The sequence below is a fragment of the Notothenia rossii genome (assembly GCF_949606895.1).
Source record: "Notothenia rossii genome assembly, chromosome: 10".
Classification (NCBI taxonomy): domain Eukaryota; kingdom Metazoa; phylum Chordata; class Actinopteri; order Perciformes; family Nototheniidae; genus Notothenia; species Notothenia rossii.
Window position 1 is genome coordinate 25,608,549 of NC_136908.1, and position 16,876 is coordinate 25,625,424.

At 39.1% G+C, this 16,876-nt stretch overlaps 1 protein-coding gene across 1 annotated transcript; it reads left to right on the forward strand.

Annotated features, from left to right (window-relative positions):
* Positions 1 to 3,544: 3,544 nt before the first annotated feature.
* LOC307022222 (T-cell differentiation antigen CD6-like) lies at positions 3,545 to 16,670 on the forward strand. The gene is made up of 12 exons (XM_079654904.1): positions 3,545 to 3,667; positions 5,733 to 6,014; positions 8,145 to 8,459; positions 10,172 to 10,486; positions 10,883 to 10,948; positions 11,103 to 11,240; positions 11,920 to 12,036; positions 12,242 to 12,364; positions 12,654 to 12,725; positions 13,543 to 13,716; positions 15,203 to 15,313; positions 15,395 to 16,670. Exons 1-12 carry the CDS (start codon positions 3,616 to 3,618, stop codon positions 15,487 to 15,489), a joined length of 1,860 nt encoding a protein of 619 aa, XP_079511030.1. The 5' UTR covers positions 3,545 to 3,615; the 3' UTR covers positions 15,490 to 16,670.
* The last annotated feature ends 206 nt before the right edge of the window (positions 16,671 to 16,876 follow it).

Here is a 16,876-nt window from a genome sequence, read left to right on the forward strand (position 1 = left end):
TTGTGTAGTCATTAACTTTATGCTGTTCTATTCGTTTTTATTTCAACCTACTTAACGCGGCAAGAGGAGTTGGTTCACTAACTAACGTCAAACTAGCAACTTAATAGACACACCTTAGGGTAGTGTTTATTTTCTTAAATAAAATGTTTGGTTTGAGTATTATTACGTCTTTATTTTAATAGTAAACTTGTAAAAAAGATATGAAACTTAAATGAACATTTATTCATTTGTTTCTGTCAGTTGCTTCTTCCGGTCTCTCTGTGGTGGGCGGGGCTACAGAACAGCACAGCCAATAAGAGAGCGAGAAGAATTGAGCGCGTGCTCTTGGCGCCGGATGTAAACAAAGCAGGCAGCTGTCAGAGCTGTCAGTGTGAGGGATCCAACGGAGCTGCACAGGGTCATGTCAAAAGTCATAAAAACAGACCATATACATCTTACATCTCCTCTGCATAAATAAAGATAATAAATCCTTTTTATTTTTAGCATTTTTCTGGAATGTCTGATATCAGCCTTTAGAATACGAGCCGCATTTATATTTTAAACTCTAGTGCGTATGTTGTACATATGTTGGCATATGTGGACTATGTGTAGACAGTGTAGTATATATACATGTATGTATATGTATGAAATTCATTAATACATCTAGATATTTCAACGTATTAATGTTTGTATATACGCAATAAATGTATTTCACTCGAAAATGTAATTTTGTTTTAATTTAATAAAAGCTGTTCTATTTTATTTCCTATTATTTTGGTGGTATTCAATTGTCTCTTAAAATATTGAAGTATTTGTTTAAACATTTAATGTTTGGAGAGGGGTTCAACGGAATTTCATCGTGCATTTGTATGAAATCTTGGCTGAAACAGGCACCACAACACACTTGATGTAAAGTCGCCCCCTTGTGGATAAATGTAGTTTTAAATCGTACAATTATATTCAGGGGTGCACATAACTTTTTTGCCCTGGTTCTCAAAGGAGCACCTGGAGATGTTGCTTGGTGCTCATCCTTAAAATGAAATAAACCGTAACTTTTGAGGGGGTCTTGACTTTATTTGCCAGACACACGGCACTGAACACACAGAGGTGAAAACAGAACACACATGCAGAGGTGAACACAAAACACACATGCAGAGGTGAACACAAGACAACATTAGCACGACCACTAGTAATCCTACAAGCTGTCATCACTACCCTCCTGACTGTTCTCCTCACTGTCTTCCTCTCTGTCAGACATGGTAGCTGATGATGTAGGCCTACTTCTTTCTCTCTGGTTGAGTCTGGATTAGCTGCTTGCATCCACAAGTCAACAGCTGGTTTTGGGTCGAAAGTCTCTGTTGTGATCATCTTAGACAAGTTGATGTAATCAAATAAGTATGTGAACATAACCAATAACCTACCATAGCCAATAACAAATTAATGTAACTTATTGTATTTGTGTTGTTCATTCATATCTTATTTTACCTTAACATTTATTTATTTATGCATTTTTTTTATCTCTCCAGTTTTAAAGGATATTTTTGGTTACTGTCCTATAGTATACATTGGAATGATTTCAAACCTGTTTATCCCAATAATTATAAAGGAGTGCCTTGAAAATATGTGTTTACATAAATTGTGACCAAACCGTTTGAACTTAGACGAAAGTTAACTATCTAAACACTCAGAGTCCTTTACCTCACTGAGCTGTAGTTATCAGCCTCTCAGTCTGACTGGAGAGGACTCTCCCTCCACATTATTGTAGAAACATCTTCTTCTTATATCCGTTAGAGCAGCTAGCACCAGATTCTAATAACAACAGCGCCGGTGTCTATCGGGCGGTGTGCCCTTCTCTCTCCCTCGCTCACTCGCACTTTGGCTGTGAGCTGCGGGCGCAAGATAAGCCAACTTCGCCCATTTTCATCACTTACAGCGCCCATCGTACAGGGCAAATGAAACGTGTAACCGGGGTGAAAAGGGTGTTACATTTACTTATTATGAATATTGTTACATCAAGGCCGAAAATTAGGATGAGCCCCAACGGTCAAAAATGTTTTTTTCCCTCCCATAACTGCCAGCGCTTACCCAGATCTGGCGCCCTAGGCGAACATCTAGCCAGTGCTACGGGCCGGCCCTGAGTTCACATGCAACTCGCAAATATCTCTCTCTCTCTCTCTCTCTCTCTCTCTCTCTCTCTCTCTCTCTCTCTCTCTCTCTCTCTCTCTCTCTCTCTCTCTCTCTCTCTCAATTCAATTCAATTCAATTCAAAGGGGCTTTATTGGCATGAAAGTTAAATTAAACAATGTTGCCAAAGCATCACAATACAAAATAATTAACAACATTAACATAAATTTCAAATGTTTACATATTATTGATGATATATATATACAGTGATACAATTACATTTCAACACGTGTGTGTGTGTGTGTGTGTGTGTGTGTGTGTGTGTGTGTGTGTGTGTGTATGTGTGTGTGTGTGTGTGTGTGTGTGTGTGTGTGTGTGTGTGTGTGTGTGTGTGTGTGTGTGTGTGTGTGTGTGTGTGTGTGTGTGTGTGTGTGTGTGTGTGTGTGTGTGTGTGTGTGTGTGTGTGTGTGTGTGAGTGAGTGTCATTCACTGTCCCTCAGGTTGTGGCAGGTGTATACATATTGGGCAGCAAGGTGTGCCTTGTCTCCTTCTCCTAGGAGTACTCTCAGTCTTGAGAGGTCATCAACCTCCTTGAAACCTGGGATTACAGAGTTCAACTTGTTCCAGTAAATGCTCCTTACTTCGTTGTCTCTCTCTCTCTCTCTCTCTCTCTCTCTCTCTCTCTCTCTCTCTCTCTCTCTCTCTCTCTCTCTCTCTCTCTCTCTTTTCTCTCCTCTGTTCTCCCTTCTCTTTCTTCTCTCTCTCCCTCTCTCAATGTTGGTACGCAAATGCACCTTTTTTCAAATTACCCGATGCTATTTTTGGTGGAGGTGCGCATGCGCACCTGCGCACCAGTTATGTTGAGCCCTGATTATATTTAACTCAAAGTGGAGAGGGCTTATATAAATTCTAACGTACACAAATGAGGTGAAAATAAGTTTAAAATCCAAAGTATATACACAATGTCATAATTAATGTGAGACATTTTGTAGCTCAGGCAAACATTTCCCCCCCTATATCTTATGAATTGAATAGCTCGACCATTAGTTGGTTATTGTATTATTCCATTTCATTATCATTGTTGTGGACTCAGTCGCGCAGTTCAGGGTAAATAGAATCCTACATATTAAATTATTTCTTACAAATATAATGTGCACCATAATCTCAATAGCATCAATTGAACCACAGTTAAATGAAATATATTACATAGAATTAGGAAATGACATTAACTATTTCTATACGATAAAGTTCTCAAAGTATCTAGTCTTAATGTAAAGAGAGCACTTATTATCAAAATACTCCTGATGTTATATGTCAGAATGATGTATGTGGGTTGAGTCCTGATATGAAGTGTGAGTGACAAAGCCACAGGCTTCACTTCCTATCATGATGCTCTGCGTTAAATGGGAAATGCTGTCACTCAGATAGAGAGGAAACAATAGAGGAAGCCTCACTCAGTGCCAACTGTTAGTCTAGAGACAACAGAGCTGTTTCCCCCTTTCTGACAACAACATGAAGCTGCTGAAATGCATTTTAATCATCCAACTGAGCTGTCTTTGTCTAGGTAATGTATACATTTGTATAGACTATTAGTGCAAAACATTATTCACAAACTGAGTTATGAAGTTATTATTTTTTAACGAAGGAAACAATAATAGATTTATTTTTTGGCAATATAAAGTGATGTATTCAACAACATTTTTTCGAATGTGCGAATACCAACAGCACATAAGGTATGTTATTACATTTACTTTTCAATTAAATTACGAACAAATTACAGATGCAAAATCATAGCAGCTGGCATTGTCTTCTTTCCTTTTTTCTGCTGCACAATCCTAAAAGAAGAAAGTCAAACCATGCAGTTGAAAACTACTGCCGTTATATTGTGAAGTTTGCTATTTATTTTTCAATGTATTTTAGATGAAATACACTAGCCTTTTCATGCATTTTTAGTCCAATCATATCTGCTCTTTTTTTAAGTTTACAAGTGAATATTTTTATTTGAAGATCCCCTTAAATAAAATGCCCTTAAAAGTAATTGCACTATTTCTATTCTACTTTATCTGTATTTACTTGCACTATTGTATCTGTTTTATTGTGTTGCACTGTTGGAGGAGCCCGTGACCTAAGATTTTCATCGACATAACTACACTGTAGCTGTTTACGAATGACAATAAAAGCCTTGAATCTTGAAAATCTTGAATCTTGATGGTGTAGCAGTTAAAAGTTATCAAAGAAATAAATTCAAAAAAAGTTTGGAAGGAAAGTGGGTAAAGGCCATGTGTATGTTTCATACAAATGTATGATTTTTTCGAGATGATGGTTGTGTACGATTTTATTTGGCTAACCCTTATTTCCAACACCGATCTTTATCAGGAGCATGCCTTTCCACTACACAAATTACCTATGTGTACGACGAAAACCCTTTTAAATAATTGTACTCCTTAAGATGAAGTTACAGCAAGTGGAAACATAAAATGTTGATGTAGGAGAAGATGATTGTGGTGTGAAAGTTAAAATATAAAAGATTATACATGGCAGATAATCGATCATATTTGAGAGAGTTAACCCATATTGCACTTTGTCTGAATGATACAAAGGTGATTTGGTCAAGTTGTTAAAAAGGTGAGTTTGATGTGGTGTGTGGGTGAGAGGCCAATATGAACTAGCGCTGAAATGTATACCACTGTTGTTTATAAAACCTTCGCTCGAAATCGCTCTTAATGTCACAGGATGTGGGGTGACCTGCTTGTGAAATGCTCCTATCTGTATTTTGCAGGTGCAAATCAAACAGTGAGAAAGCAGTCTCCCACACACTCTGCAAACCCCCTTTTATTTCTGTCCTCATCTGCACCCTCATCATGCAGTTCTTTCCCTAAAACGAAATGCCACATGCGCTGCATTTAGAACAAATTCACCAAACATGCACCGGGTTTACTAAAAGCTCTGCATAAACGAAACGCTGCAAACACGTCGTAACCTGACATGGTGTTGCATTTTAGTTAAGGAAAGTATATCAAATTATATATTTTAGCTTATTTGGGTAAAAGATAAAGGGGAAAAGTCCTTATAGTGGCTCTTAATTATATCTTCTTTGATTTGAGGTTCACAAGGGCCTCATTTAAAAAAAAAAAAGATATGGTAGCGTAGGTTAAGAACATTTAAAAAGAGAACACAGAATTAGATGACAGTAGCTCAGGAAAATGATCAAATTATGCTTTTAGCAGCAGGAGTTAGTGTGTTAATTAGTTAATAAGTAAGATTATATTTAAATGTAGTCAAAAACAAATTGTATATATCGGATTAAAGAGGGCGAGGTGGAAGATTACGCCTGGCAGATTACTTTTTAATGATGTGCTCACCTTTAATCCTTCACCCACAATGCTCTGATCCACGTCCTCCTGTTTTAGTAACATTTTCTAAGCTACAGTGCCCAGCTGTTTCTGGGAAATAACTAAGCTTTTTAAAAGAAGAAACTTTATAATTGTGACATCATTTTGAAGTCTACTTCAGTAGAACACAGACAGGGAAGGAATGACTAAAGTATAAGAAACTGACCAGAGTAAGAGAACAAGAAATGGTTGCTCTCACTTTGACTAATTTGTGCTTCTGTGTCTGCGGCCCCTCAGGTGACCCTTACATTCACAGACTCTCTAGTAACTGCAGCTTCACACTGAGGGTGGGTGGAAAAAGGAGCAGTGATGTGGTGGCTTTACCAGCAGACTCTTTGGATGAGCTGGCTGAACAGATGTGTAAGGATCTGGACTGTGGCAGCATCTTTCAAGTGAATAAAACCAGCTCCCCTCCCAATGCCACCTGCTTCCACGACTGTTTGTACCGAGATGGTCTTTTGCAAAACTGTTCACAGAGTGAGGGAGGTAACTGCTCTGTGCTCGCTGAAGCTGTCTGTGGTGAGGTTTTTGTTTTTCTTGGACTGATAATAGGATTGATATGTAAATCATTTTCCTGCTTTTACTTTCATTTTCAAAAACACTATTTCTGCATTTGCTTTATAATTCTGCTTAGTAGGCCACTTTCATAATTGTTTTGAATATTTTTGAATTTTTTAAGAAAAAAAAGAAACGTATTATTATGCAATGTGCAATTCTTCCGAAATAACTTTTATTTTTGGTACACTAACCCTATATTTTGATGCTACTACTGTTTGAGTTTTTGCGTAGTATCGTTTTACTAAGGTACAATAAGTAAATAACTACTTCCTTACATGATATGACATGATGTCCCTACACATAACACTTTAAATTCTTTAAATAATATATATACTTTTTTTTTTACCAGCAACTAGTCTAGAAACCAGAGGCCAGCCCGGTTATCAATTCAGTCAGAAATGTTATTCTAATGCATGAGCGTCTCTTTTCTATTTTTTAGGGTCGACCACCTTTTTGATATGAAGTGCCATTCTAAAAAAAAATTGTTATCAGCGTGCCAACGATCGAGAATTATCAACGCCGGGGGGGTGTTGAGGAGCTTGACACTTGTGAACTATCAGCAGGAGGGCGGGGAAGCAGTGTGTGGACCTGTCAGCGCAACTTACATGTTGCCGAATTTAACAAACACATTTAAATAATTGGTTTAAACGGCATAATAATAAGGACGATCGTACGTTCTGTGATTCTCCAGAGCACACATGTTATGATATTAGGGTCATGCAGAGAGAGAGAGAGAGAGAGAGAGAGAGAGAGAGAGAGAGAGAGAGAGAGAGAGAGAGAGAGAGAGAGAGAGAGAAAGAGAGCGAGAGAGAGAGAGGTGTGGCTTGTGCATGTGTGTTTGTGGATGGTAGAGCGACAGTGAGGGAACGTGTGTATGTTTCTGGAAGTGAAACGAGGAAGCAGAAAAACAGTGGTCTGTGATGTATTTTGTGAAACAGAAGAACAGCTAAATAAATGCAACGGCCTCCCAAGAAGAGCTCGCCTCTCTCCAGTCATTTAAGCTAAAGTGGGTTATTGAACCTGAAGCTTGTTGCCTCTGCCCTCCTCGACTACGGTCTGGGAGCCGACAGGACAGTTCAACACACAGATGGCCAGTCCGCCCCTTTGTAGCATATTATTTCGATGAGAGATGAGCAGATCGCCACTGGGTTTTCAACTAAATACACAGCCACGCAAAAACTGCGGCATTTGTAGAGCTCCTTATGGGTACTGCAATTAGTGAAGTGCTTTCCTCCGTGGTGAAACGATCAGCACTGCGGGGCTGCGTTGCGTGCATGGCTTCCTTCTGCAGGTAACGGGGAGCGCTCTGGCGGCGGTCTCGTTCAGGATCCGAAAATACAATTTTAATATTTTGCCCATTTATTCCACTTATTCCTAGTGTGCCACTGGTTACGGTGCCGCGTGCCAATCTTGGCACGCGTGCCAGGGGTTGCCGACCCCCAGTGGTGTAGTGGGGATTTTTTTACTGGGTGGACGGGGTGGTGGGTGGACACTATGGGCGCGCTCGTGAACTGTCAACGGGAGGGTGGGGGGGGGCTTGGGGGACCTCTGTGTCGCCTGTCAGCGCAACTTACATGATGCCGTTTAGATAATATAATAATAAAGTGCGGTGCCGGCTGTCAGCGAACCGATCTGGCCTTTCTGCGCGACTATCACTCAAATGCGGGACATAGTCTCAATGTGTGGGACGCGGGACAAACAATAAAAATGCTGTGTGTGCAGTCCCGTACAGTGACACCTGGTCCCCGGGTCTGCCCAATTGGTTCTGCACGCTTCAAATCAAGTTGCATAAATGCTTGAGCTACGTTTTTATTATAATTACTGTGAAATCTGCCTATTATGTTTTCGTCATTATTACAACAAACACACACTTGCAACTGATAACACTGGCAATGATTTTAGATGTATTAGACTATTAAAAAAGAAATCATGCTTCAAATAAGTGGGGGTACGGCGTAGGCCTACCCCCGCGTCCAACGCCCACTACACCACTGCCGACCCCTTAATACATCGAATTATGATCAAAAACTGCCATAAAAGTATTTCCCAGGTTGTCACTGCTCTTCATCATAAAACATCCATGTCTTCCAGGCCACCGGGTTGTGCGGCTGGCCGGGGGCTCAGGTCGCTGTGCAGGGCGGGTGGAGATGTGGAGAAATGGAGAGTGGGGCACCGTGTGTGACGACCAGTGGGACCTGCGGGATGCCGACGTGGTGTGTGCTCAGCTCGGCTGCGGATACGCGGTCAGTGTGACGGGACAGGGCGGCTCCTTCCCCCCGGGCAGAGGACCCGTCCACCGGGACGAGCTGAACTGCACCGGCCGAGAAGAGAGCCTGTGGGACTGTCCAGCCTCACAGGAAGAGTCGGACTGCGGACACAAAGAGGACGCTGGGGTCGTATGCTCAGGTCCACTTCAATAATTGTTCAAACTTACACAAAACTGGAACGTATCTATAAGCGTTAAAACAATTTATCTCACAATTCGCTTACAGTAGGCTACATCATGGAGGCGTTGAAAACTCCAGTTGGTTGGATATGTATATATTTTGTAACTACTTTTCTATGGCATATTTTTTAGTTTATCGTTGTAAATTGAAAAAAGCACAACAAAGCCAGTAACACATGCGTCACTTTCGGGCAAAAATGACTGCTCCTCCCACTTTTGGGGGAAAACAAAGCTGTCATTTGAATAGCGGTCAATACAAATTCTGAAGTTTTTGCCAATCAGATCAGAAATGTAAGAAAACCGTGGATTTTTGGATCTTCAAAGAGTCCAATTACGATGGCCAGACAGGCAAACAATTACATTAAATCATTGGAAATCGACGATCGGGCTCGATATATGGTTAAATATAGCAGTAGGCGATCGATGTCCATAGATGAGAGTAACAATTACGTCACTTTACGGCCCCGCCCACTTTTGGGGGAAACAACGCTGTCATTTGAATTGCGATCAAGCCTGAAGCCACAGAGCCCTTCTTTTATTGTCCTTTTTTCTTAGAGGAAGTACAGAAAAACGTAACTCTGGATTTGTTTTAATGTTTGAGGTCCAATAAACGACACAGCAGCTTTTTAGCATGATAAAACAATAATTTTCCTCCTTGCTCATGAGAGTAATCAGCTGGCAAAATTACAGCCTCGCCTACTGATTTTAATTTAACCATATATCGAGCCCGATCGTCGATTTCCAATGATTTAATGTAATTGTTTGCCTGACTGGCCATCGTAATCGGGCTCTTTGAAGATCCAAAAATCCACGGTTTTCTTACATTTCTGATCGGATTGGCAACAACTTCAGAATTTGTATTGACCGCCATTCAAATGACAGCGTTGTTTTCCCCCAAAAATGGTACAACAGCATTTAGCAGGTAGGCTACACATAAATGCTAACCTTTGCTAATTGCTCAACACATGTGGTCTACATCATTTTCCCACATGTGCGGTTTAAGGGATTTTTGCAGGTATTTAGTCATAAACCCAACTATTTTATAAGATAGGAACTTTATTAATCCCATACACACGTGATAAGGAAAATGAAACCAGATAAAAACTAAAACATATAAAAACAACAGAGCTCTATTTACATATATACACTCCTTTTTTTGCATTCACAGATATGACATACACTTTTCACTTAATATGATCCATGAGGGATAGTTCCACCCAAATCGGAAATACACACATGATGCACTAAAACATGTAAATACACTTGAAAAATGTTGATGGTGTTAAATAAAAAGCTAGTGGTGACATACAAACCAAATAAAATGTATTCTGCAAAACGTAAGAATAAGTGGTGCTAAAAGGAAAAGTTGAAGGATCACCAACGTCAGGAGAATGCTTTTTTAAGGGAAGATCTACAAAGTTGAGGGGCAATGTTTGTAATTAAATATTTTTTAAATATAACAAATCCAGAAAATACAGTCATTTATTTTGGTTACACAAAACATATTAAATGTTCTGTGTAGACTACTGTTGATCATAATTACAAAAAATACATCCCCAAAGAAGTATCAAGGATATGACTTTAGGGTCCTCAATAGTGAATTGAGTACCGAAATGTCCACTGAGAAAAATTAAATCAACATGGATTCACTTTTTGTATTTTCTGTGTGCAGAGATGAGAGCAGTCCGTCTAACTGGAGGTCAGGACCGCTGCTCTGGTAAAGTGGAGATCCACCGTAATGGCAGCTGGGGAACGCTGTGTGATAACTGCTGGAATAAAGACATGTCCTCCATGGTGTGCGCCATGCTTCAGTGTGGCACTGAGCCAGAGAAATTCACCCAGTTTGTTCCTCCTCTCGCTCACAACAACGGGACACTGTGGTACTATTCATGCCAAAACCACGTGCAGAATATGTGGCAGTGCATTGAGTTCGTCAACAAAACACACCTGTGCATTTCCTCAAAAGCCTCTGGCGTCATCTGTAAGGGTGAGTGTTTGTTAATGTCCAACAACATCAGTATTATAAGATAGGTTTACATTGGTTTTGTAGAAAGAATCCAGACCTGAGTACATCATAATTACATATATCTTTATTTAAAATGTACAAATCAGGACTCAAAAGCAGCTATAAATATTTATTTTAGTCATTGACTAAAGATCATTTTACTCTGGATAATTATCAGAAAACTGTTTTCTAGTCTTTACATAGCCTTAAAAATGTTTAAACATGTTGTTCCAATTCTGCGGTTCAATATTAACAATATTAACCTCACGTAATTCTTGTAGAATTATACAAATCATTTAAAGCTCATTCTGCCCATGGAGATAAAACAGCAAAATGGTTGTTGTTGAAATAAAAAATGTGGATCTTGTTGTCCTGCAGGTTCCCTGGGTTTTGCTGAAGCCACCACAGCAGCTGGGTCAACTGTAATGACCAGTTGGACTACTGGTAAATACGGAGTTGTGTATCTCAGTTCAAAAACACATATGTTTTAAAGGTCACAGGATGGTGCTCAAACAAACACTGAACATTATTTTTCTTCATTAAACAATCAGAATGTATGCTCATTTAAACTTTCTTTTCTTTCTGTACATCCCAAAAGGTGTGACCCCAGTCAGTCGTACAGAAGGCTTCTCCTTCCCGTCTCCAGAGCTGCTCAGCACCATGGCTCTGGCTCTTCTGCTCCTCGTGGTGCTCATTACCAACTCAGTGCTGTGTTGCCGTTACAGGAGGAGACACGGTGGGTCCTTCTTACTCAGACACAGCCATCCAGATTCAATTTGTGATTGTAGTACCTTCAATCTAAAAAACAAGATGTTTCAGGAGTTTTGAACTAAATCACTGAAATGTTATTCTGGTTATGTTTATTATTGTGGCTTTGGTTGCTGATATCTGGCGTTCTTTATAAGATTAAAGTGAATGAAAAACAGGTTTGCAAACTTTTTGGAAAATTCTCCTGATATGATGTTTTTGTGACAAACGTTTTTGCCTTCATTGCCTTCTTTAGGACGGAAGCGGAGAATATATATATTTTATTATTCAATTAGTAATTTCTTTAAATTGATAACAACCTTATAATTTAATACTATAATTAGTAAACAGTATAGTATGGTTGTATAGTTTTCAACCATATTTGCTCATGTTGTCAAATATGGGAGAGGAATATAATTCCTAATCATCTTTCTTTGGAATAAATGCATCATTAATCCATATCCAGTATTATGTCTGAAAGGATCATTTATCTCAACAGACTACATATTAACACATTCTCCATTTTACATGTCATGAAAAGATCAAATGTACTCCCATCTTTCCATTAAACTGATACCTCTAACTATTAGAAAGTAGACTCTTCCAACAGTCATACACAAAGCACGAGTGAAATAATTCTCTTTATAATTTGGTAATTGTGTCCACAGCGATCTTGCTCCAGCAGACACGCAGCAACCCCCGAATCCCCTCTGAACATCATAACAATGGCTACCAGGACTCCGTCGACCTCGTCAAGGTCACTCCCAACCCACTGCAGAACAAAGGTAAATAAATAAATAGATATAGTGATAAATAGATTAAACCTACATGTGTAATCAGAATAGAATAACCTGCAATTTAATACAATTTAGTATTTTATTTCTTTATACCTGACTAATATATGTGTTTATATACATACGCCGTGTTGAGATAGACGCATGAAATCATCTCATTGTGTCTTTTTTCCTTTGTTATTTTTGCCCACAAAAGTCCCCTCCAATCCCAGGTATCTGTGGACCCAGCATAGTAGTGTTGACAGCTCGTCAGTAGATACAGACTATGAACAGTATGAGCACAGCAATGACCCGTCTGTCCCTTTGTCCACCTTTCGGAGTGAGCTACGTTCTTTTATTAACATTTACATTTGTAATTATTCCTCTGTGTTTCTCAGGCTTTGTCTTCTAAGATGGTGTCTTGCTATGTTGCTGCATTTTGCGGTTGAAGCAGCTCTGCCCTTGTGTGTGTGTGTGTGTGTGTGTGTGTGTGTGTGTGTGTGTGTGTGTGTGTGTGTGTGTGTGTGTGTGTGTGTGTGTGTGTGTGTGGTCTTTGCAGATCAATGCTGTTTGCAGAGAATGTTTGCAGTGATGGTTTTTCGATTAACGCACTCTCATTTTGTTTGCAGATTCTCAGAGGTTCAGAACAGAAGTGAACCCTTTCATGAGGCCTGCAGGTCTCCACAGCCTCTCTGAGGAAGGTGAGTCACTGTCACGTTTGCAAAGATGCCACAGAAACAGAGAAGTTTCACTTTGCAGATCTCAAATATACAAAAATATTTCCACTGTATACTTTTGGTATCATCAGAGGATGGCTCAAGCATGAAAACATAAAATCAAGGAAATATTTTAAGTTATAAAGGCTTATTTTGGTTTTCATAATAAATGAATGATGACGTGTTCAAATATTCCCAAAGACACACACAAAACAACAAAAACAAGCAAGGTCATAGAAAATACAGTCGTACTCATCATACAATATGTGCAATTGGATTAAAATAAGTATATTATTTTTTTCAGATAAAAAGTAGCTGTTTCCAAAACACATACTGAAAGGTTTCAGCTCCGAAAGCCACATTATGTTTTACAGAATTTTCCGATATGTTCATCATTATATCGTTTTTTGTACTTTTCCGGTTTATAGTATGCTAAAAGTCAATATTTCTGTGCTGAGGAAGGTAACCCTGTATTCAAATGACTGCTGCTACATACTGAAACCTTTTAGCAGAGTTCAACAAAATAATACAATAAAATTCTTCAAATAAGAATTACTTATTTTTTACACACTGTCAATGAGCCTGAAACATTGTGGTAACGAGTGTACAATAGCATAGCGACACACTAAACTTTCTTGGTCCAAACATTACAAACAATTATTAACATTATTTAATTGTTATTATATTATTTAAAAATATATATAAAAAGCATGTTTATAGCTGTTAATTATTCTCTCGGTTATTCTATAATAATATTATTATTCCTTGTCTTCAATGTTATTGTCCTGATTTAACTGCCCAGCCCCTGAACCCTCAGAAGAAGTGATGGGAACGTTTTCAGGCTGTATCGGCGACGCAGACGCTCCGTACGCCAGAGTGTCGAAGATTATCTCAGTGGACTCGTTTGATACGTCCAGCACCTCCTCAGGGGAGTGCTACGAGAACACCAGCAATAACTACATCACCCTCCCCCCCGGTCAGTCCTATTCATTCACCTGCTTCCTTTCAAATAGTCCCTTTTTTTCTTAAGCTTCCTCCAAAGAAAAATGTTAATCATGAGAGGGGATTAACTATAGTATTCGTACCCCATCATAAACTCCTTTCTCTTTTAGTCAGGTTTAGTAATTATTGGTGAAATGAGCACTGTCAGTATAGAGGTGGTCAACAGGGATTTTGTGTAAATTCCATTGGTTAAAGGCAGTAAGATGAATTCAGTGATTTATTTTGAATAGCCTACAGGTGGGGAGTCGAAATTGAATTAGCACAGGTAGGTAAGCAAGCTTTGCCACTATGATGAAAATTGTGGCAATAGAAACCAGGTGTGTGATTGGTTGACGGGGACGGAGACCACTTACTCATTTAGTTCGCAAAATAAGATAGACATTTCCTATTTTCAAACAGATTTAACAACTTAAGGTTACACTATATTTTGATGTTTTTACTTATGATCATATATAACCCTGTCTAGTCTAGAAACTGTATACATGTGCCTTTTATTGTCACGTTTGGTCTATTTACGGGGACTGTTGCAAAAAACAAGAAGCTCATAAACATCAGATTAAAAAACTTACATTTTAATATGTTTTAATATTTTGTACCAAACCATGGTTTCAACAAGTTACAAAAGTTCCTTTTTTAGCTGGAGTTTGTCCCAAAACTTGCTGCTGTATTTACACCGACACCTTAAAGGAGCCGCTTTCATCTGAGAGTGAGACCACAGACATGTAGGGGTCAGTTTGGAACTGGGCCAGGGAGAGAAAGGATCTCATCAGGGGGAGAGGAAGCAGGGGTGGAGGAAGGAACAGGTGTGTGACAGGTGAGTGGCTGAGGACATCTGGTGGACAAATGGAAAACTGCTACAGAGGGGTCGTGTTATTGGTCACTGAAAATGGGATATACTACTGGAAATAAATGTGAACTTCATATCATTTTTAAATATTGGGAAAGGATATTGCAGCTCTTTTTCATTCAAGACAAATAATACTATCGCTGGAGAGGGTTTAGCTTTTTTCTACTACAAGATTCATTTACACTTTTTGTACTGTAACTTAACTAAATCTGGGGGTGTGTTTTTATCATAGAGGCAATAAAAACAAAGTCATTTAATGGGAGATACAGCGTCCCGCGATTCAATAAAGTCAGACTGAAGCACTCCTTAGTGCTCCAGTCGATCCTCTCAGTAAATACAGAGCTGATCCCAGATCAAATGCATGCTGAAGGCTCTTTGAGCATGTTTTCTCTCAGTGATTGTGATGTTATGTTAAATGTATTTTTTTGTCATGTATTGTGTCTTTTGATATTTGTCCATGTTGATGTTGCACATGGAGCTGCTGTGATGCAAGTCACATTTCAGACTTGATCTGACCATTCAAGTATTATCGTCTCGTATAAAGTCTAAAGCCAAGCTGAAACTGCCTTAGATCTAGATCTAGTTTGATCCCCTGGGCTGTAACACATTGCAGAACCAGAGCCGGGTCAGTCGTCTGGTGTCAGCGATGCTTTGGACCCTTCACGTCTCGACTCCAACAAAGATCATCTTCACCCCGGGCAAACAGCAAACCTGCAGAGATCAGGTGAATGTCACCGGATGTTACCCATGTGGAGAAACTAAGATCTACAACATGTGCTGATCTTTTTTATTGTCTGATCATTAGATGATGAAGGAGACGGCCCCATCTACTCCCCTGTGAGCCCCGACCAAAACCTCTCATCTGATGATGACTACGATGACATCGGCACCTTGGAGTAACCGGAGGAGGTTACATCTACTGAAACACAGTGGGACTGAAGCTGCAAACTGCACTGAAAACAACATGCACTTTAAGACCAAACACCTGTTTGAACTGAGAGATTTATAGTTATAAAGAAGTCTATACATTGAGGTTAAAACCTGGATATACTTGATTAAAACAGGGGAATCTAGGGTACATATTTTAGCAGCATATAAATGTCTCCGTTATGTGCAGTAGTTCACATCAAAAAGCCTTTGAATGAAGAGGAAAATGTGGCCTCAGCATATACAAATGTTCTTTTCTACCACATTCTGACCCAGATTTCATGACCAATTTTGACCTGCAACTTACCAAATTACTGTGAACCACTATAATAAGTTCAATGTACTTACCGTGATTAACTCCCTGTAAGTAATCCATCATTATGGACATGGTGTTGCCTTTTTAGCCTGTTGTCAGAACAAACTGTTTGAAAAGACTTGAATTGTTCTTTCCATGATGCTCAGACGTCCATTGAGATGTGGCTATGCAAGCATCACCCTCATGCATTCCTGATCAAAAAGAAAACCAGGGGACAAATGAGAGGAATGTGGATGCTTTGAAAAGGCCACCTGATATCATTTTACAAAGAAAGAGCCAGTTCGCTGCAACTATCATTTTGAAATGCAATGAGTCTGAATGAAAACCAAAGACTGCCTGGAAGGGGGAAATCAAACTGAGGATTCTTAAGGAGGAACATTTGAGGAGTTCTTTGAATGTAGAAGCATCTGTAACATATGCATGTTTTGTGTTTTTCATATACAGTATTATTTAATCGATGTTAGCAAAACAGTTTTCTTTAATAACTATTACATTAATGTGTGCCAAGTGGATTTACAGTAAGTACAAGAAAACTACTGAGTTTGGTGCACTGCATGGCCAACAGTATTTGTACACAAACATTACATCCAAATGTGATTGTTGAATTTGTGATTACAAAATAATGGATATTAATCTGCGGCTCTAAAAGATGTTAGATCTGCACGAGTTTTATACCATTCAATTCTGTTAGCATTAGTGAGGTCAGCACTGATTTCGGACTGTAAGGCAAGAGAAAGGCACATTTTTTAACATTTCATTTCAGTTAAAGAGGCCCTGTTTGGTTTCCTTTTCCTGTAGTGTTTTGTGCATGTATAGTAAATGGTCTGCAAGGCTCAAACCCCTGTGTTCTCTCCAGAGGGAAATGTTTCTCCTACCAAGAAATTCAAAAGGTTTCACCTTTCTTGCCACTGTATTCCAGTTCAATGATCATTCTAGTTAAATGAGATTTTACACATGTTGCCAATATAAGTCCCAATCTATAAGTTCATTTGGGAAGGATAATTTATTTTTTATCTTATTACATATATACAAAGAAATCCAATA

Excerpts from the sequence above, each read along its gene's own strand:
- LOC307022222 (XM_079654904.1), top strand. The coding sequence starts at position 3,616 with ATGAAGCTGCTGAAATGCATTTTAATCATCCAACTGAGCTGTCTTTGT. Across the intron at positions 10,487-10,882 it reads CTCTGGCGTCATCTGTAAGG|GTTCCCTGGGTTTTGCTGAA; the intron begins GTGAGTGTTTGT and ends GTTGTCCTGCAG. Across the intron at positions 15,314-15,394 it reads AGCAAACCTGCAGAGATCAG|ATGATGAAGGAGACGGCCCC; the intron begins GTGAATGTCACC and ends TCTGATCATTAG.